The sequence below is a fragment of the Scyliorhinus torazame genome, chromosome 18 (assembly GCF_047496885.1).
Source record: "Scyliorhinus torazame isolate Kashiwa2021f chromosome 18, sScyTor2.1, whole genome shotgun sequence".
Lineage (NCBI taxonomy): Eukaryota > Metazoa > Chordata > Chondrichthyes > Carcharhiniformes > Scyliorhinidae > Scyliorhinus > Scyliorhinus torazame.
In genome coordinates this window covers 63445502-63466381 of record NC_092724.1, presented here as the reverse complement: position 1 = coordinate 63466381, position 20880 = coordinate 63445502, and the positions used below count along the sequence as shown (strand labels likewise).

The window sequence follows — 20880 nt, the reverse complement described above, 5'->3', positions numbered from 1 at the left end:
TTTTTTTTTAAAAAGGAATTTTAGTCCAGGCTGTTCATATTAAAGGGAAAGTACATTCAGACCTTTTTGGTTTGGAATGGAAAAAATGTGCAATTACTCGTGCCAGTTTTGTCACTAATTTGGGATGGCAATAAGAGTCAACCACGCAAGTGTAGACTGGAGTCACATGTACGCCAGGCTGGGTAGGGATGACAAAACCCCTTCTCATAAGGCCATTTAATGAACTGGTTGGGTGTTTTAAGACATTCCAATAACTTTGCATTGTATTTTTATTCTGGGATCAACCTGAAAAGTACCACATATATTGGCCGAAATAGTCTGGTCTTCAGTTTACAGGAAGCCAGAACTACATGGTAGCATAGTGGTTAGCACAGTTGCTTCACAGCTCCAGGGTCCCAGGTTCAATTCCGGCTTGGGCCACTGTCTGTGCGGAGTCTGCACGTTCTCCCCGTGTCTGCGTGAGTTTCCTCCGGGTGCTCCGGTTTCCTCCCACAGTCCAAAGATGTGCAGGTTAGGTGGATTGGCCATGCTAAATTGGCCTTAGTGTACAAAAAGGTTAGGTGGGGTTATTGGGTTACGGGGATCGGGTGGAGGTGTTGGGTTGGGTAGGTGCTCTTTCCAAGAGCCGGTGCAGACACGATGAGCCGAATGGCCTCTTTCTGCACTGTAAATTCTGTGAACAATTCTATGAAATGCACGTCGGGACCCTGTGGAAGTCCTGGCATGTTGTAAAATAAAGTAAAGTTAACATAGTCCCAGATGACCATAGGCTGCTTTCCCCTTTGCGGGGGAGAGCTGATTGGTGGTGATTGAACTTGAGGACCACCACACCTCAGGCGAGAGGCAAGGTTGAGAAGGCGAGGCCTTCATAAATAACCTCAGCTAGGACAGGAATTGAACCTGCGCTGTTGGCCTTGCTCTGCATCACGAACTAGCCAACTGAGGTAATGTTGACCTTTATAGAAATTACCCAGGAAGTTTCAACTTCCATTGGGCAATTCCCCTGTTCCCCAGGACCCTTCGTAAACTTCTCTGATTCTGGACTAGTCAAAGACTTCAGTCAGATTTAGGGTACTTTTCTAGGTAGTTACCCAGGAAATGTTAGACATATTAAAACTTATTCTAACTCCTGGATAACTATAGAACTGACCCCACAATCAGACACTGACCCTCAACTACTCTCCGACTACTCGACCCCAGCCCCCGCAGAGCTGACTACCATCTAATTACTCTTGACTGCTCGATTATCTGCAGCTACACCCAACTACCCTGAAACCCGACCCAGCTACCCACTAAATGTGAATTTGCCCAAACCACCTGACCACCCACAGACACGACTACCACCTCAACCTGCCACCTCATTTCACCCTACCACTCTACCTATAATCTCATTGATCCACTTACCCAAACATTCAAACTGGACATTTAAACTTACCAGCTGATGTGGGTGGGGGGAGGGGAGGGGAGGGGAGGGGGGGGGGAAGGGGGAAGGTCCTGTCTCCAACCACTGCCCCTTCCCAGTAGCCATCTCTATTCCACTGTGATTGAGCTCGCTAAGAGACACTGTGCTCCACATTTTTGAGAAGTCTGGGTTTGGCAGGTCCCGAATCAAATGCAGAGCGCCGTGTTGGGGAAACGTTTGAACAGAGCGGCAATCCAATGATAATTGCTGCTCCTTGGAAAATCCAGGACATTATGTTCAATTTTACAACTTGCGATGGTGAGATTTGAACTCGGAGGTTTGCTAATCCAGTGCCATTAAAACTCAGTCCTTGCGTCCATTCCTATATGGTGTCCTGACATGAACATCATAACAAAATGGTTCAATGCTATTGGTATGACTGGCATGCGTTTGACAAAAGGCTTTAGAGTAAAGTTAGGCCTGAATTTTTCATCCGTCGAGGGCACACACTCGATGGTCCTGGAAACGGACACTAAACACGTTACCAGCTGCGGGCGGCCTCAGGGCTCAATTTTATGCTGGTTGGCCAATTAACAGGCACCGAGCACAAAGCACAATCTGTGTGAGGCTGAGCACTGCCGGAGAGGGTGGGAAGGGGGAAGGCATCAAGAAAAGAGGGTTGCCGGTTGGCGGTCCTAATGTGCTTCCTCGGTGACAACCACTGTGGGGATGTCTCAAGGAGCTGTTGACCTGTGCAAAATAAATTGTGATGGAAAAGCTATGTTTGGGCAGCACATTCAAACGCATAACCTCAGTCTCCAGACACCATTTTGAATTTCATTTCAGCCTGGGCATTTTATTCCGCCCTGGGTAGATGTTGAAGCTAAAATATAAAAGCCGCCTGGCCAATCGGTCCAACTGCCAACAGTCAAAGCAGACAGCCAACGTAAAATTGCATTCAGTTGGCCCCTTAATGGACTAAATTGCCATCTTGATCATCGGCAGATGTGCCTATGAGCCAGAAGCACAAGTGCGCGACAACAGCAGGACATTGCAATTTTATTAGGGTGTTGGTGAGACCACATCTGGAGTATTGTGTCCTGATTTGGTCTCCTCATTTGAGGAAGGATGTGGGGGCATTGGAGGCAGTTCAGAGGCGGTTCACCAGGTTGATTCCGGGGATGAAAGGGTTGATGTATGAGAGATTAAACAATTTGGGCTTACATTCGCTAGAGTTGAGAAGAATGAGACGGGGTCTGATCGAGGCGTATAAAATATTACAAGGGATTTTTTTTATTTTTAAAAAAATATCTTTATTCAAATTTTCAACAGATTTCCAACAAACCCCCCCCCCCCCCAACAGAAAGAAGAAACAAGAACATAGGAACACCACCCGCAAGAATTATACATAGAATTTCCCCAAACTACAATAACCACCCCAGAAGAAAAAAAAACCTCCCCCCCCGCCCCCCCCGTTGCTGCTGCTGCTGACCTCCTCCTAACGCTCCACGAGAAAAACTAGGAACGGTTGCCACCGCCTGAAGAACCCCTGCACAGACCCTCGCAAGGCAAACTTTATCCTCTCCAGCTTGATGAACCCTGCCATGTCATTAATCCAGGCTTCCACACTAGGGGGCTTTGCAGCTTTCCACAGTAACAAAATCCTCCGCCGGGCTACCAGGGATGCAAAGGCCAGAATACCGGCCTCTTTCGCCTCCTGCACTCCCGGCTCGTCCGATACCCCAAATAATGCTAATCCCCAGCTCGGCTTGACCCGGGCATTCACCACCTTGGACATAGTCCTCACAAAGCCTCTCCAAAACCCATCCAGTGCCGGGTACGACCAGAACATATGGACGTGATTTGCTGGGCTCCCCGAGCACCTCACACATCTGTCCCCCACCCCAAAGAACCTACTCAACCTCGCCCCTGTCAAATGCGCTCTGTGAACAACTTTAAACTGTATCAGGCTGCGCCTGGTGCAAGAGGAGGAAGAATTAACCCTACTCAGGGCATCAGCCCACAGACCCTCATCTATCTCCTCCCCGAGCTCCTCCTCCTATTTGCCCTTTAGCTCCTCCAGCGAGATCTCCTCCTCTTCTTGCAGCTCCTGGTAAATCGCCGAGACCTTGCCTTCTCTAGCCCATACCCCCGAGATCACCCTGTCCTGAATCCTGCATGCTGGAAGCAGCGGGAATTCCCTCCCCTGCATATACCTAAAAGCGTTTCCCGGGGGTAGCCCAAATTTCTCGTCCAGCGCCCCTAGGCTCGCAAACGTCCCATCAATGAACAGGTCCCCCATTCTTTTAATCCCTGCCCGATGCCAGCTCAGAAACCCCCCATCCATCTTTCCTGGGACAAACCGATGGTTCTCTCGAATTGGGGACCAAACCGAGGCCCCCACCTCACCCCTATGACACCTCCACTGCCCCCAAATCCTCAGAGTCGCCGCCACCACTGGACTCATGGTGTACCTTGTCGGCGGCAGCGGCAACGGTGCCGTCACCAGTGCCCTCAGACTCGTGCCCACACAGGATGCCATCTCTAGCCACTTCCACGCTGCTCCCTCCCCTTCCATTACCCACTTACGGATCATCACCACATTGGCTGCCCAGTAGTAGCCACATAGATTCGGCAACGCCAGCCCTCCTCTGTCCCTGCTACGCTCCAGGAAAACCTTTTTACCCTCGAGGGCTTAATCGGCCACACGACTCCCATGATACTCCTGCTTACCCGTTTAAAAAAGGCCTTAGGGATCAGAATGGGAAGGCACTGAAATACAAAGAGAAACCTCGGAAGGACCGTCATTTTGACCGACTGCACCCTACCCGCTAGTGAGAGTGGCAGCATATCCCATCTTTTAAAATCCCCCTCCATTTGCTACACCAACCGCGTCAAATTGAGCTTGTGCAGGGCCCCCCAACTCCTAGCTACCTAGAACCCCAGGTACCGAAAGCTCCTTCCCGCCCTCTTCAGCGGAAGCTTGTCTATCCCCCTTCCCTGGTCTCCTGGGTGCACCACAAAGAGCTCACTCTTCCCTACATTAAGTTTATACCCCGAAAAGTCCCCATACTCCCTAAGGATCCGCATGACCTCCGCCATCCCCTCCATTGGGTCCGCACCATACAATAACAGGTCATCGGCATACAGCGACACCCAGTGTTCCTCTCCCCCCTGAACCAATCCCCTCCAGTTCCTGAACTCCCTCAATGCCATGGCCAGCGGCTCAATTGCCAGTGCAAACAACAAGGGGGACAGGGGACACCCCTGCCTCATCCCAAGGTACAGCCGAAAGTACTCCGACCTCCGCCGGTTCGTAGCCACATTCGTCACCAGGGCTTTATATAGTAGCCTAACCCAACTGATGAACCCCTCCCCGAACCCAAACCTCTGCAGCACCTCCCAAAGATACTCCCACTCCACCTTATCGAAGGCCTTCTCTGCGTCCATAGCCGCCACTACCTCCGCTTCCCCCTCCACCGAAGGCATCATAATTACATTAAGGAGCCTCCACACATTGGTGTTCAGCTGCCTATCCTTCACAAATCCCGTCTGATCCTCATGAATCACCCCCGGGACACAGTCCTCAATTCTCGTGGCCAGAACCTTCGCCAGCAACTTCGCGTCGACATTGAAGAGCAAGATCGGCCTGTACGATCCACACTGTAATGGGTCCTTGTCCCGCTTCAAGATCAAAGAGATCAGCGCCCTAGACATTATCGGGGGCAAGGTCACCCCCTCCCTCGCCTCATTGAAAGTCCTCACCAGCAGCGGGCCCAGCAGGTCCACGTACTTCCTATAAAATTCTACCGGGATCCCATCCGGCGCCAGGGCCTTCCCTGCCTGCATGCTCCCTAGTCCCTTAACCAGCTTCTCCAGCCCAATCAGTGCCCCCAGCCCAACCACTTGCTCCTCCTCCACCCTCAGGAACCTCAGCCGATCTAGAAATTGGCGCATCTCCCCCTCCCCGTCGGGGGCTCAGACCTTTACAGCTCCTCATAGAAGTCTCTGAATGCCTTGTTTATTCCCACCGCACTCCGCACCGTATTCCCCCCTTTATCCCTAACTCCACCAATCTCCCTCGCTGCCTCCCTCTTCCGAAGCTGATGTGCCAGCATCTGACTCACCTTCTCCCCATACTCATACGCCGCCCCCTGTGCTTTCCTCCACTGTGCCTCTGCTTTCCCAGTAGTCAGCAAGTCAAATTCCGTCTGGAGGTTCCGTCGCTCCCTAAGTAGTCCCTCCTCGGGGGCCTCTGCATAGCTCCTGTCCACCCTTAATATATCCCCCACCAGTCTCTCCCTCGCTCTCTTCTCCCTGTGGGCCCTAATGGAGATTAGCTCTCCCCTGACCACCGCCTTCAACGCATCCCAGACTACTCCCACCTGCACCTCCCCATTGTCATTGGCCTCTAAGTATCTTTCGATACACCCCCAAATCCGCCCGCACACCTCCTCATCCACCAACAGTCCCACATCGAGGCGGCACAGCGGGCAATGGTCCCTCTCCTCCCCCAGCTCCAGCTCCACCCAATGCGGGGCATGATCTGAAATGGCTATGGCCGAATATTCCGTGCCCTTCACTCTTGGGATTACGCCCTACTCACGATGAAAAAATCTATCCGGGAAAAAAAGGAAAATTCCCTGGCCACCAGCCTGGCAAACCTCCATGGATCCACTCCCCCCATCTGGTCCATAAACCCCCTGAGCACCTTGGCCGCAGCCGACCTCTTACCCATCCTGGACCTAGACCGGTCCAGTGCTGGGTCCAGCACCGTGTTGAAGTCCCCCCCCCCCCCATTATCAGGCTGCCTGCCTCCAAATCCAGAATCCGACCCAACATGCGCTTCATAAATCCGGCAGCATCCCAATTCGGGGCATATACGTTCACCAATACCACCCGCACCCCCTGCAACCTACCACTCACCATCACGTACCGACCTCCATTATCTGCCACAATGTTCAGCACCTCAAACGACACCCGCTTCCCCACCAGAATCGCCACCCCTCTATTCTTTGCGTCCAACCCCGAGTGAAAGACCTGCCCTACCCACCCCTTTCTCAGCCTAACCTTATCTGCCACCTTCAAATGCGTCTCCTGGAGCACTACATGTCCCTCTTGACCGGCCCGTTCAGGCCCCTCACATTCCAAGTCATCAGTCGGATCAGGGGGCTTCCCCCCCACCCCCAACCCCCTCCTGCCGACCAGCCATCTCCCTTTTTAGGCCAGCCACGTGCCCGTGCCTCCCGCACCCTCCATTCCCCCAGGCGGCAGACCCCCACCCCGACTACCTCTCCTAGCTCTAGCTCCCCTTTGGCCAATGCAGCAGCAACCCAGTTCCCCCCCCACCCCCAGCTAGATCCTCCTCTAGCCGTTTTGCTCGCCCCATGGCTCTCCTGTAAGTCAGCTGACTTCTGCTGACCCCGGCTTCTCCCGCCACTCCATCGACCCTCCCAGTGTGAGAATCCCCCCCACCCCTTGGCAATCAGCGTGTGCTCCTCTCCAGCACCACCCTTCCCACCCCCCGGCCCCGCCCCCTTCCTTCCCTAGCGTGGGAAAAAGCCCGCGCTTTCCATCCAAGCCGACCCCGGCCCCTCTGGCGCAGCTCCCTTTTTGCGGCCTTGTCTGAACTCCCCCCCCCGGGCCTCCAACCGCCCCCCCCCCCCCCCCCCCGGGGGCCCTGTCCTTCCAACACCGACGCCCACTTCACCCAGCCCCCACATCGAACCATTTCGCCCAAGCCCACCCAGCACCAAAGAAAACAGAACAGAACACCCCCCAAACCCCCCTAGGCACCCCCTCACATCAAACCCTCAGATCAAGTCCAACTTTTCAGTTTGGATAAAGGTCCACGCCTCCTCCGGCGTCTCGAAGTAGTGGTGTTGATCCTGAAATGTGACCCACAATCACGCTGGCTGCAGCACCCCGAACGTCACCCCCTTCCGATGTAGAACCGTCTTAGCCCGGTTGAAGCCGGCCCTCTTCTTGGCCACCTCCGCGCTCCAGTCCTGGTATATTCGGATCTCTGTGTTCTCCCCCTGCTGCCCTGTTCTTTTTTGGCCCATCTCAGGACACACTCCCTGTCCACAAAGCGGTGGAACCGCACCATTACCACCCTTGGCGGTTCGTTGGCCTTGGGCCTCCTCGCCAGGACTCAATGAGCCCCGTCCAGCTCCAGGGGCTCTAGAGAGCTCCCGCGCCCATCAGCGCGTCGAGCATCATGACCACATATGCCCCGGCTTCAGACACCTCCACTCCCGCCGGGAGACCCAGAGTCCGGAGATTCTTCCTCCTCGACTGATTCTCCATGTCCTCAAATTTTTCTTGCCACTTCTTGTGCAGCGCCTCATGCGCCTCCACCTTCACCGCCAGGCCCAGGATCTCATCCTTGATCTCCAAGGCTTTTTGCCGCACCTCCCGGATCGCCGCCCCTTGGGCCTTCACCAGCCTGTCGATCGACGCCTTCATCGGTCTAGCAGTTCTGCCTTTAGCTCCGCAAAGCAGCGTTTGAGGAACTCCTGCTGCTCCTGCGACCACTGCGCCCTCGCTGCTTGGTCTCCACCCGCCGCCATCTTGGCTTTCCTCCCTCGCACTTTCTGCTGCACCAGAATCACTTTCTTAACCGCTCCACTCCTGGTCCAATCCATACAGTGCCGGGGGTACCTTGCTGTCACCTTCCCACACTGGGAACCGTCAAACAATTGCCGTTGGGGCCCCTCAAAAGAGCCCAAAAGTCAGTTTCTGGCGGGAGCTGCCGAACGTGCGACTTAGCTCAGCATAGCCGCACCCGGAAGTTACAAGGTATTTATAAAGTAAACGTAGACTAAATGTTCCCCCATGTGGTACAATCTAGAACGAGAAGTCACAGATACAGGTAGATTTAGAACTGAGATGAGGGGAACAACTTCTCGCAGAGGGTGATGAATTTGTGGCACTCACTGCCTCATAGTGGGGTGGAATCAGAGTCGTTAAATGGTTTCAAGGAGATAGATATATTTATGATAAAATACTGGTTAAAGGGATATGGGGGACAGATAGAGAGGTGAATTTGAGACAGGAAGAGATCAGCCATGATCTGATTGAACGGTGGAGCAGGCTCGAAGGACTGAATTGTCTACTTCTGCTCCTAATTCCTCTGTTCCTTTGACGTGCATCGACATCTACTCACACAATTTTGCCTGCTTCCGCATCAAGTCGCATGCACCCGAACAATATACAATTCAATCCAAATTGATCGGGCAATCAGCTCTTTCTTGACAGATGTGGGTGACTGTGAGAAGAGCTCTGAAGGAGAATCATATTAGACTTGAAGTGGTAACTCTGTTTCTTTCTCGACAGAAGCTGCCAGACCAGCTGCGTTTTTCCAGAATATTCTGTTTTTCTTTAAGAAGAGCCTTTGCGTCCGGAGGCTTGCAATTTGTTCGGGTTGTTTCCCTTCATTTCCTGATGCTGCTTTCTTAGCTTTTGCTGCTTTCACATTGGACTTGGCTTTTGCTTTATCCACTTTGATTGCATCCATTGCAGTTTGCGCCTTGTCAAACAAAGCTTTCTGACAGGCTGGCTGCATGGTGTGCCGTCATTGGATTACAGCGCTTGTGTGGACCAGTGCGCATGTGCAGCTGAATATCAGTGGCCATCTTGCATGGCCATATTGCATTGAGAATTTAAACAGCGGCCATTTTCTCCACAGCACAAACTGCAATGAATCTACAGGAAAGCTATTTTGCTGCCGTTGGTTGAAGGGGCAATGTTGACCGGGACATGGAAACGACTCCCTACTCCTCTTCTGTTTGGTTTCATCAAAAAATAAAATAAGGCAGCATGTAAAACCGACTGCCTATTTGCTAGTGGCCTAAGACCAAGGTCTGTCTCCCTGAGGATCTATCGCAGGTTGAGAGGTAGACAATTAGGATGCTCCTCATCCTAAGTTCGCTGAGCTCTAGAGATGGACTTGGGTAAAACTCTTTGGGGCAACAATAACGCATAGCTCAATGAATCATTTAAGTTGATCCAACCAAGCAGAATAATTTTTTTATTCTTTAAAAAAATTTTTTTTTAGAGTACCCAATTCATTTTTTCCAATTAAGGGGCAATTTAGCGTCTTCAATCCACCTACCTTGCACATCTTTGGGTCGTGGGGGCGAAACCCAAGCAAACACGGGGAGAATGTGCAAACTCCACACGGACAGTGACCCAGAGCCGGGATCGAACCTGGGACCTCAGCGCCGTGAGACTGCAGTGCTACCACTGCGCCACCGTGCTGCCCCACCAGGCAGAATTATTGGCCGCCCATTTGAAAGGGAGTGAGGTGGGATGTCTGAAAGCTTAAGTTTCTCAGAGGGCGATCAGCCTGCGCAGCACCAACCCAGAGATGTCCATGAGCACTAACTCCTTACACTCATCATCGAACAACTTAAAAGGTGTTGTATTCCCCAGCATCCAAGAATGGTTAGGGAAGTGGTGAAATAGAAAAGGTTCTTGGTTGCAGAAGTTACAAAGCCTCTACTAAAGATCAACACAATTTGGGTGTACTTTGTTTAAGTATTATTTTATTAGTTCAGAGCCGCACCAGTAGATACAGTGTAGACCTGCAACAACAACTACCTCAACCATCACACCTCAATCTTCGGAATCTATCCATTTGATAAAAATAAGTGTTAACTCCACAGATCCCTATTTCTCTGCGTCTCTTCACAGGTCTTGAAAAAAGTAAAGGAAAAAATATACTAAATAACGATAACCTTGTCATCCTATATGGGAAATAACCCCATAATCATTCAAATACTATTGCCAGCTTGTCACATGGCCTGCTTGCGATGTTTGTGCATTTTTAAGATCTGAAGTAAAACATTCTGGACATCTTCATCCATTTGACCCTGCAACAAGAAGCACAACAAATCAGGTCATTTTCCCAGTGATGATAGCAAACTCTGGTTTCCCTTGTGTTCAAAGTTTTGAAGTTACATTATAGATTACAAATTAGCAGAGCAATTAGTCATAAGTAAATAGTCCTCCTTTGCTACAGGATTTCCTCTTATCCACACATTCACAACTTTAAAATTGAAGCATCTCACGCACAAAACAATGTTTGGCACATCTCCAGTAATTTCAGAGCATTGTCAATTCCAGTGAGTGACCTTCTGACCTCTGACTCAGAAGGTTCTGGCTTCAAATCTCACCTTAGGGACTTGAGCCCATAATCTAGGCTGACACTTTAGGGTGGAGTGCTGCAATGTTGCCGGGCCTGACCTTTGGATGCAATGTGAAACCAAAGTCACAATCAACCCAAGCTCCAGATCTATTTGGTGTATGATGAGTGGAGGCCGTGTGTTAAGGTTCACACAGTGGGTCCAAGGTGTTGGAACTATGGATTGCGATGATAGAGGCTCCAGCGTTCTGTCCATTACATAAATTTTATTATCGTCACAAGTAGGTTTATATTAACACAGCAATGAAGTTACTGTGAAAATCCCCTAGTCACCACACTCCGGCTCCTGTTCGGGTACACTGAGGGAGAATTCGGAATGTCCAATTCACCTAACAGCCCGTCTTCAGGACTTGTGGGAGGAAACTGGAGAACCTAGAGGAAACCCACGCAGACACGGGCAGAACGTGCAGACTCCGCTCAGTGACCCAAGCTGGGAATCGAACCTGGGACCCTGGTGCTGTGAAGCAACAGTGCTATCCACTGTGCTATCTTACCGCCCATGGCTGATTAGGAATCTCCCACTCTCACTGCTTGGTGTTGTGTTGGGAGGATTTTGCAGGTTGCATACCAACCTTTCTGGCCACGTTATGAATGCACCTTCATTGGCCATCAAGTCTTCAGACCCGGAACTTCTGGGGGTCAGAGGCAGGGACTTTACCCACCGCGCTGCAAGACCTTCCCTCTATGGTGAGTAAGGAAATGTGACTTCACCATTGAGCTCCTTACCTGAACAGCATAAAGAAGATGTGATCGGTAAATGGTCACGGTGGCTCTGTGGTCGCTCTCTGCTTGCTGTCAAGAAAAACAGATCAGGTTTTACTAGAGCATTTCCAAATAATTACATTTACTGACAACTTAGCTGAGAATTTCACCAAGTCAGTTAAGGCACTGCCGGCCAGTTTTAAAATAAGATACACCCACCACTGGCCTGTGCGAGAGATTTGCACACAGGTTTCCTAGGTTTGTTCATTTGCATTCCCGTTGGTGCAGCTGATAGGTGTAATTTGGGCATAAGTAGCATAGCTAACTGGAAGTTAAGGTGTACAAAGTTAGGAAGGGCATAGACAGAGAAGACTTATTTCCCCTAGTGGAGAGGTCAATTATTGGGAGGTACAGATTTGACGTCATCGGTAGAAGGATTAGAGGGATATTCGGAAAGGCTGTGTCACCCAGGGGGTGGTGGGTATCTGGAATTCACGGCCTAAATTGGTGGTTGAGGCAAACGTCCTCAACTCATTGCAAAAGTGCGTGGATCCGCACCTAAAGTGCTGCAACCGGCAAGGCTACGAACCAGGTACTGGAAGGCAGGATTAGAATGGGTGGCTATTTTTTTTCAGCCAACACAGACATGATGGGCTGAATGGCCTCTTTCAATGGATCTGTTGTGCACCCTTTAATAGCACAGTTCAACCTGAAATCTGGGAGACTGGGGCTGGATTCAGGTAAAAGATCAGTCTCTGGATTTTTAACTTCATTCCCTCATAAGTTCACTGCATGTCTCAACAGTATTTTTATCCTATTGGTCGGGGCACCAGACCAGAGAAGAAGAAAGGAGAACTTCACTGATTCAGATCCTCAAAACCTTTCTCAGAACGCAGGAGATAGAGCCTGCCGCTTGGGGCTGGGGGCCGCTACTCAATCAAAATAGGAGTTTGTGTCACCTTAAAGAGGAGGTATTTACACAGAATGCCAACAACCTCATCCCCAGACAATGAAACAGAATAAGTTCAATGATCACTGCAAGGCTGGTAAGGCAACCCACCAGACACGCTCACATACTCCCCACCCAATTAAAACAATGCCTCCACAAAATAACATCAAAGCAAAATGCTGCAGTTGCTTGAGATTTGAAATAAAACCCAAAAATGCTGGAAAAACTCAGCAATTCTGGCAGCATCAGTGCAGAGAGAAACAGAGGCCGCAATCTACTGGCCTCACTGCACTGCGGCACAACGTGGTCAGTAAATAACGGGAGACCCTGCTCCTGGGACCTACCTGGCTTGCTACGCCTCGCGGGATCTAACGCAATCTCGCGAGACATCGTGATGTGAAGCCCATTGTGGGCAGAATCACTTCTTGGCAAACCAGCATATTAAAGCGAGAGAGCTCTTCTCTAATATGCAGTTCCCTGAGGTAACCAAGGTGTTGGGGGTACATCCCCTGTGCCTTGGAGACCTCGGGCAAGCACTGTTTGGTGCTGATCTCCACAAGTGGGGGCCAGATGGAACTGCACTCATGGATCAGAGGCCCCCTGTCCTCTGGGCAGGGTGGCACTGCTGGTGCCACCTGGGCAGCCTGGCAGTGCCACCAGAGGGCATTGCCAGGCTGGCAGCATCAGGATGCCAAGCTGGCATTTTTCACGCGACGTTGATTGGGCCGGGCGAAGTGCACTGCGCGGGTGTGCGGGGTGCAGTGGCATCCTGGGACCTCTAATAGTGAGTTGAAGCTTGGGTGTTTCAGGAGTCAGGTCAAGAGATCAGGACCCTATTTAAAAATGTGTCCCAATCTCTCGCGGCACTGAGGAGTACTGGCGAGCAGAGCTCCTTTCTGCAGAAAACGGGGCGGAGTGCGGCCTTGGATACCCGCTGAGGCTCCATATAACCAGATGAGCGTTGGGTAACTGGATGTTTCTCGACACTGCGAGTGCCGGGAAACAAGCGGCTAAACGCGTGGGCTTCGTTCCCATTTGGTTAGATCGGGCCCGGAGTAAAGATTTTGAGTCCAATATGGCTCTTCCTCACCAGACCAAGAACAGAAATGTGGCATGAGAACATGTTGGCGAGTTGAAATGGCAAGTGACAGGAAGGTTGGGGGTCATACGAGTGGACAGAACAAAGGTGTTCCGCAAAGCAGTCCCCAATCTGCGTTTAGTCTCTCCAATGTAGAGGATAAATCGCCTGGCAGGGCGATTGCTTCAGACGAATAAATTAAACTCCGTGTTTGGGTGTCTCTGGTGGGGGGGGGGGGGGGTGAAGGAGGTGACCCAGAAAATCTTGGGTGGGGAGGAGCTGAATTGGGTTGCGAGGCGGGAGAGGCCCAGCCGCAAGACCTCGCTATCAAGCCGCCTGCTCAAAATGGCAGCCCGATAGCGGGAATCCCGAGGGAATCCCTCACAATCCTCGCCATGCATAGATTTGCAATTCAGAACACAGCCTCCCAAACGGAGAATCCTGCCCATGGGCTGGTCATCCCCAGTCTCCCGCGGTGGGACCAGTGAGGCATTGAAATCTGGGTTCACAGCGGTGGAAACGGAAGATCAAGCCGGCGGGAGGGGCTGGAAAACTGCGGCCATGGTTTCAAAATCTTTCCACCATTAGTCAGTTTTTTGCACCTCGTGTCTGGATCTTTTGCAGAATATTCGATAGAGGTTGATCGCTACGATTAAGTCAACAGAAGATTCAGGAGTATAATCAGAACTCATTTCTTCACACAAAGGGTAAATTATGGAGACCGAGTTTAGTAGATTTTTGTTGGCGTAATGGTATTAAAGAATTTAGAGCAATTTCAATTAAACTGCAGATTATTTGTGATCTAAGTGGATGGCAGAATTAGGCTGAATGGTGAAGTGCTGTTCCCTTGTTTGGGGCTATTATCATTCTATCAGGTGGCTACCAGTTGGAAGACCAACTGATTAAACGTTCACCTTACTTCGTCCAGCAATTCCTGAAGCTATGTTGCCATCCCACCCACCCGCCGCTGTGACAGGATTATCGCACTGTTACAGCACAGGAGGAGATCGTTTAGCCTGTCCTGGTCTGCACCTGCTCTCTGAATGGGAGTTTAACTCGCGCCAATCTCCCACTTTCTTCCTGTAGCCCTACACATTCTTCCTTTTCAGATATAATCCAATTCTCTTGTGAAAGCCTTGATTGATTTTGCCTCCTCCACACTCTTTGGGCAGCACATCCCAAATCCTAACCACTCGCTGCGTGAAAAGGTTTTTCTGCACGTCTCCAGTTCTTTTTCCAGATATCTTAAATCAGTGCCCTCTTGTTCTCGATCTTTCCACCAGTGGGAACAGTTTCTCCTTATCTACTCTGCCCAGACCCCTCATGATTTTGAACACCTCAATTAAATCTCCTCTCAACTTTTTTTTCTGAGAAAAAAACAATCCTGATTTCTCCTTTTTATTGACATAACTGAAGATCCTCATCCCAGGAACGATTCTCGTGAATCTTTTTTGCACTCTCTCTAACTCCTTTATGTCTTTTCAAAAGTGTGGTGCTCAGAACTGGACACAGTACCCCAGCTGAGTCCATTATCATAGAATAATACAATTTCTACTGTTTAGGAAGTGGTCATTCGGCCCATCAGGTCTGCTCCAATCCTCCGAAAGAGCACCCTACATAGATCTGCTTTCCCACCCATCCTAACCTAAGCTGCACATCCTTGGACATTAAGTGGCAATTTATCATGTCTAATCCACCTAATTGCAAAGATGTGCGGGTTAGGTGGATTAGCCATGACAAATTGAAAATGAAAAATGAAAATTGCTTATTGTCGCAAGTAGGCTTCAAAAATGAAGTTACTGTGAAAAGCCCCGAAATTGCCACTTAATGTCCAGGGCTGTGCAGGTTAGGTTACAGGATAGGGTGGGGTGGACAAGCGAATGGACCTGGGTGGAGTGCTGTTTCGAAGAGTCAGTGCATACTCGATGGATTCAATGGCACTGTAGGGATTCTATGAACCTGCACAGCTTTGGACTATGAGAGGAAACCGGAGCACCTGGAGGAAGCCCATGCAGACACGGGGAGAACGTGCAAACTTCACATAGACAGTCACCCAAAGCCGGAATCGAACCTGGATCCCTGGCGCTGTGCGGCAGCAGCGCGGAACACTGTGCCACCGTGTCGCCCTTGTGTTTGCGTTTGCATTCTATGCCACTATTAATAAAGCCTAGGATGCTGTCTGCTTTATTAACCACTCTCTTAGCCTATCTTGCCATCTTCAATGACTTATGCCCTTCTTACTGTTAGCTGTTGCTGTAACAATCTGATCTGTTTCTGTGTGGATTCTGTGTGTTGTTGGTTGGAGTGGGAGGCTGGTTTTGGAGGCAGTGTTGCAGCGTTTAACTTCTCCGACAAACTGTTCAAAGCCTCCTTCAGTTTAAGTACCTCTTTGGATAGTTCAGTTATCTACAAAGAAAAAGAATTGCAACAGAGAATTAACAACAAGGAACATTTTGGATACTGGCATCATCCCACAAGAACCAAGGGGAAACCATTATTGATCTGCCCGTAAGACTCGTGGAGTATGAGCTTCCCAGATAGGGGGTGGAGGCCACCTATCTGGGGCTCATTCTGAACTAAGATAAAAGCCGGGCTGGTGTGGTTAGCCCTCCCAGCAAGGACTGTACTGGGAGTGACATGCTGTCTTTAGCAAGACTTTGTAAATAGTTAAATAAAGCTACGTCCATTTGCCACCTTCTTACTAAAGATACAAAGTTACTAAAGATACAATAAGAAGATACTAAGGTGGATAACCGGCGCTCCATCTGGGAGAACCTCAACATCCCAACTCCCACTGAGGGATGGTGTCAGGAGGCAATTGACATATACATGCCAGTAACAATCCAGAAGACAATATTTCCTAATGCACCAATCCAATGACTGATAGAGAAATTGAAAGCAATGAAGAGCAATTTGATCAACACTAATTGTCTTACAATTAAAATAAGCTAAAAAAAAATAATTCTGTAGTCGCAATTCCTTCTGCCTCAATTTGTCATTTACGGAGCAATGCAAGTAAACAAGCACTGAAATATGCTTTGAGAAAGACTCACCTAGACTCGAAACGTTAGCCCCCTTCTCTCTCCACACATGCTGTCAGACCTGCTGAGATTGTCCAGTATTTTCTGTTTTTGTTTCAGATTCCAGCATCCGCAGTAATTTGATTTTATCTTACTTAAATGTGCAGTCAGTTTTCGAGTTTTATGTGAAAATTTATTATGAAGGAACTCTTAACAATGCACTCAGCAAAGCATATAAGATTAGAATGAGTCAACATGGTTTTACAAAAGGGAAATCATGTTTGACAAATTTATTAGAGGTTTTTGAGAATGTAATTAGTAGGGTAAAGAAAGGGGCACAAGTAGCTGTAGTATACCTGGATTTCCATAAAGGCATTTGATAATGTGCTGCACGAAAGGATAATAGGCAAAATAAGGGCTCCTGGAGTTGGGTGTAATTTGTTGCTTGGATAGAGGATTGGTTAACAGAGTGGGCATAAACGGAGATTTTTCAAGTTGGCAGGCAGTGAATAGCGGAATGCCACAAGGACTAGTGCTCGGACCTCAACGATTTACAATCTCTATTCATGGCTTGGACTAAGAAACCGAATAAAAATCTAAGTTTGCTGATAATACCAATCTAGGTGGAAAGGTAATCTGTGGGCAGGACACAGTTAGGCAGTAAAGAAAGAGAGGGCATGATCTACCGGAATGAGGACAGAATGCATGCAAGATTAGACTGGTGTTTCCCGCTGCTCAGACTGCTGAGAAACACCCTGCTATTTGCGGTAAACCAATGTTGCACCTGTATTAGGTGATGTAAGGTAGGACCTGTACTACAGGTTCGCCGGTAGTCCCTGCCTGCTGGCTCTGCCCAGTAGGCGGAGTATAAATATGCGTGTCCTCCATTCAGCAGCCATTTCACCAGCGGCTGTGGATGGCCACACATCTTAGAGCAATAAAGCCTCAGTCGTATCCAACTCTAGTCTTTGTTCAATTGATCGTGCCTCACTATTTAACGTCTGCCTGGATAGATCGGGGGCCTCAGCGGGGAACGTGTGATCGTTCCAGTGTAGCCCGGTTTCTACACTGGGGAGTTCCCCTTGCCGGAATTCCCAACCCCCCAACTCACTATCGGCGGTCCCCGGGCCCACTCCCCTCCCATACCCACACAGAGCACCCTCCCAGCCTGATCACTGCCTCAAGAAAAATGCCAGCTTTGCACCTCAGCAGTACCAGCTGGCAGTGCCATCTGGACACCTTGGCAGTGTCAGGCTGTCACCCAGGTGTCACGGTCAGGCTGGCACTGTCAGGGTGCCCAGGTGACACCAGTAATGCCAGGGGTCCAACTTGTCCAGAGAGCAAACACTGGAGGCCTCAACTCCCATGGGAGACCCCCATGAGAACTGAACAGCACTCACCTGAGGACTTAGAAGTGAAGGAGAAATATATCAACGCCTCAGTTACTTCAGGGAACTGCATATTAGAGTGAGACTAGCGGACTCGCTCAAATATGTAGATGTGTCAAAAAATTATCCCACCCACAATGGGTGTGTAGGATCTCGCGAGGCGTAGCGAACCGGATTGATCCTGGGAGTGGGGCCCCCGGGCATCTACCGATCACGTTGTGATGCGCCACGCTGAATTTCAGGCGCAACGCGGCTGGTAGATTGCGTCCATAGGCTGGTTCGGTAAATGGGCTGCAAAATGGCAGGTGAATTATATTAAAGGGTGTGAAAGTATTCACATTAGTCACCAGAACAAAAAAACAGAATATTTTTTTAAAGATGAGGCGTGATTCTCCGGAATCCAGCGGGCGGGCCAGACCGTCGCCAAAGAGTGGCGTGAACCACTGAGGCGTTGGTCGACCAGGAAGGTGCAGAATCTTCCGCACCTTCAGGGGCCAGCATTTAAAGCACGTGGACATCGCTGGCTCGGTCGGCATTTACAGCACGTGGACATCGCTGGCTCGGCCAGCATTTACAGCACGTGGACATCGCTGGCTCGGCCAGCATTTACAAGGTGTGGACATCGCTGGCTCGGCCAGCATTTAAAGCACGTGGACATCGCTGGCTCGGTCAGCATTTACAGCACGTGGACATCGCTGGCTCGGCCAGCATTTACAGAGTGTGGACATCGCTGGCTCGGTCAGCATTTACAGAGTGTGGACATCGCTGGCTCGGTCAGCATTTACAGGGTGTGGACATCGCTGGCTCGGCCAGCATTTACAGGGTGTGGACATCGCTGGCTCGGCCAGCATTTACAGCATGTGGACATCGCTGGCTCGGCCAGCATTTATAGCATGTGGACATCGCTGGCTCGGCCAGCATTTACAGCATGTGGACATCGCTGGCTCGGCCAGCATTTACATCGTGTGGACATCGCTGGCTCGGCCAGCATTTACAGGGTGTGGGTATCGCTGGCTCGATCAGCATTTACAGAGTGTGGACATCGCTGGCACGGTCAGCATTTACAGAGTGTGGACATCGCTGGCTCGGTCAGCATTTACAGGGTGTGGACATCGCTGGCTCGGCCTGCATTTACAGCGTGTGGACATCGCTGGCTCGGTCAGCATTTACAGAGTGTGGACATCGCTGGCTCGGTCAGCATTTACAGGGTGTGGACATCGCTGGCTCGGCCAGCATTTACAGGGTGTGGACATCGCTGGCTCGGCCAGCATTTACAGCATGTGGACATCGCTGGCTCGGCCAGCATTTACAGGGTGTGGACATCGCTGGCTCGGCCTGCATTTACAGCATGTGGACATCGCTGGCTCGGCCAGCATTTACAGGGTGTGGACATCGCTGGCTCGGTCAGCATTTACAGCATGTGGACATCACTGGCTCGGCCAGCATTTACAGCGTGTGGACATCGCTGGCTCGGCCAGCATTTGCAGCCTGTGGACATCGCTGGCTCGGCCAGCATTTACAGCACATGGACATCGCTGGCTCGGCCAGCATTTACAGCATGTGCAAATCGCTGGCTCGGCCAGCATTTACAGCGTGTGGACATCGCTGGCTCGGCCAGCATTTACAGAGTGTGGACATCGCTGGATCGGTCAGCATTTACAGGGTGTGGACATCGCTGGCTCGGCCAGCATTTACAGGGTGTGGACATCGCTGGCTCGGCCAGCATTTACAGCATGTGGACATCGATGGCTCGGCCAGCATTTACAGCATGTGGACATCGCTGGCTCGGCCAGCATTTACAGCATGTGGACATCGCTGGCTCGGCCAGCATTTACATCGTGTGGACATCGCTGGCTCGGCCAGCATTTACAGGGTGTGGGTATCGCTGGCTCGGTCAGCATTTACAGAGTGTGGACATCGCTGGCTCGGTCAGCATTTACAGGGTGTGGACATCGCTGGCTCGGCCTGCATTTACAGCGTGTGGACATCGCTGGCTCGGTCAGCATTTACAGAGTGTGGACATCGCTGGCTCGGTCAGCATTTACAGGGTGTGGACATCGCTGGCTCGGCCAGCATTTACAGGGTGTGGACATCGCTGGCTCGGCCAGCATTTACAGCGTGTGGACATCGCTGGCTCGGCCAGCATTTACAGGGTGTGGACATCGCTGGCTCGGCCAGCATTTACAGCCTGTGGACATCGCTGGCTCGGCCAGCATTTACAGGGTGTGGACATCGCTGGCTCGGTCAGCATTTACAGCATGTGGACATCACTGGCTCGGCCAGCATTTACAGCGTGTGGACATCGCTGGCTCGGCCAGCATTTGTAGCCTGTGGACATCGCTGGCTCGGCCAGCATTTACAGCACATGGACATCGCTGGCTCGGCCAGCATTTACAGCATGTGCAAATCGCTGGCTCGGCCAGCATTTACAGCGTGTGGACATCGCTGGCTCGGCCAGCATTTACAGAGTGTGGACATCGCTGGCTCGGCCAGCATTTACAGCGTGTGGACATCGCTGGCTCAGCCAGCATTTACAGCGTGTGGACATCGCTGGCTCGGCCAGCATTTAAAGCACGTGGACATCGCTGGCTCGGTCAGCATTTACAGCACGTGGACATCGCTGGCTCGGCCAGCATTTACAGCACGTGGACATCGCTGGCTCGGCCAGCATTTACAGGGTGTGGGTATCGCTGGCTCGGCCTGCATTTACAGGGTGTGGGTATCGCTGGCTCGGCCAGCATTTACAGCATGTGGACATCGCTGGCTCGTTCAGCATTTACAAGGTGTGGACATCGCTGGCTCGGCCAGCATTTACAGGGTGTGGGTATCGCTGGCTCGGCCTGCATTTACAGAGTGTGGACATCGCTGGCTCGGTCAGCATTTACAGAGTGTGGACATCGCTGGCTCGGTCAGCATTTACAGGGTGTGGACATCGCTGGCTCGGCCAGCATTTACAGGGTGTGGACATCGCTGGCTCGGCCAGCATTTACAGCATGTGGACATCGCTGGCTCGGCCAGCATTTACAGCATGTGGACATCGCTGGCTCGGCCAGCATTTACAGCATGTGGACATCGCTGGCTCGGCCAGCATTTACATCGTGTGGACATCGCTGGCTCGGCCAGCATTTACAGG

At 50.9% G+C, this 20880-nt stretch overlaps 1 protein-coding gene across 3 annotated transcripts in view; it reads right to left on the bottom strand.

Annotated features, from left to right (window-relative positions):
* Positions 1–9931: 9931 nt before the first annotated feature.
* ankrd24 (ankyrin repeat domain 24) overlaps positions 9932–20880 on the bottom strand; it is a 215155-nt gene continuing 204206 nt past the window's right edge. For all 3 annotated transcript variants that reach the window (XM_072482820.1, XM_072482821.1, XM_072482822.1), the window contains 3 exons: positions 15581–15745; positions 11337–11402; positions 9932–10278 (listed from right to left, as the gene is read on the bottom strand). In XM_072482820.1, coding sequence (XP_072338921.1) covers positions 10201–10278; positions 11337–11402; positions 15581–15745 — 309 coding nt within the window. In that variant the 3' untranslated portion in view covers positions 9932–10200. The remainder of the gene's footprint in view (positions 10279–11336; positions 11403–15580; positions 15746–20880) is intronic.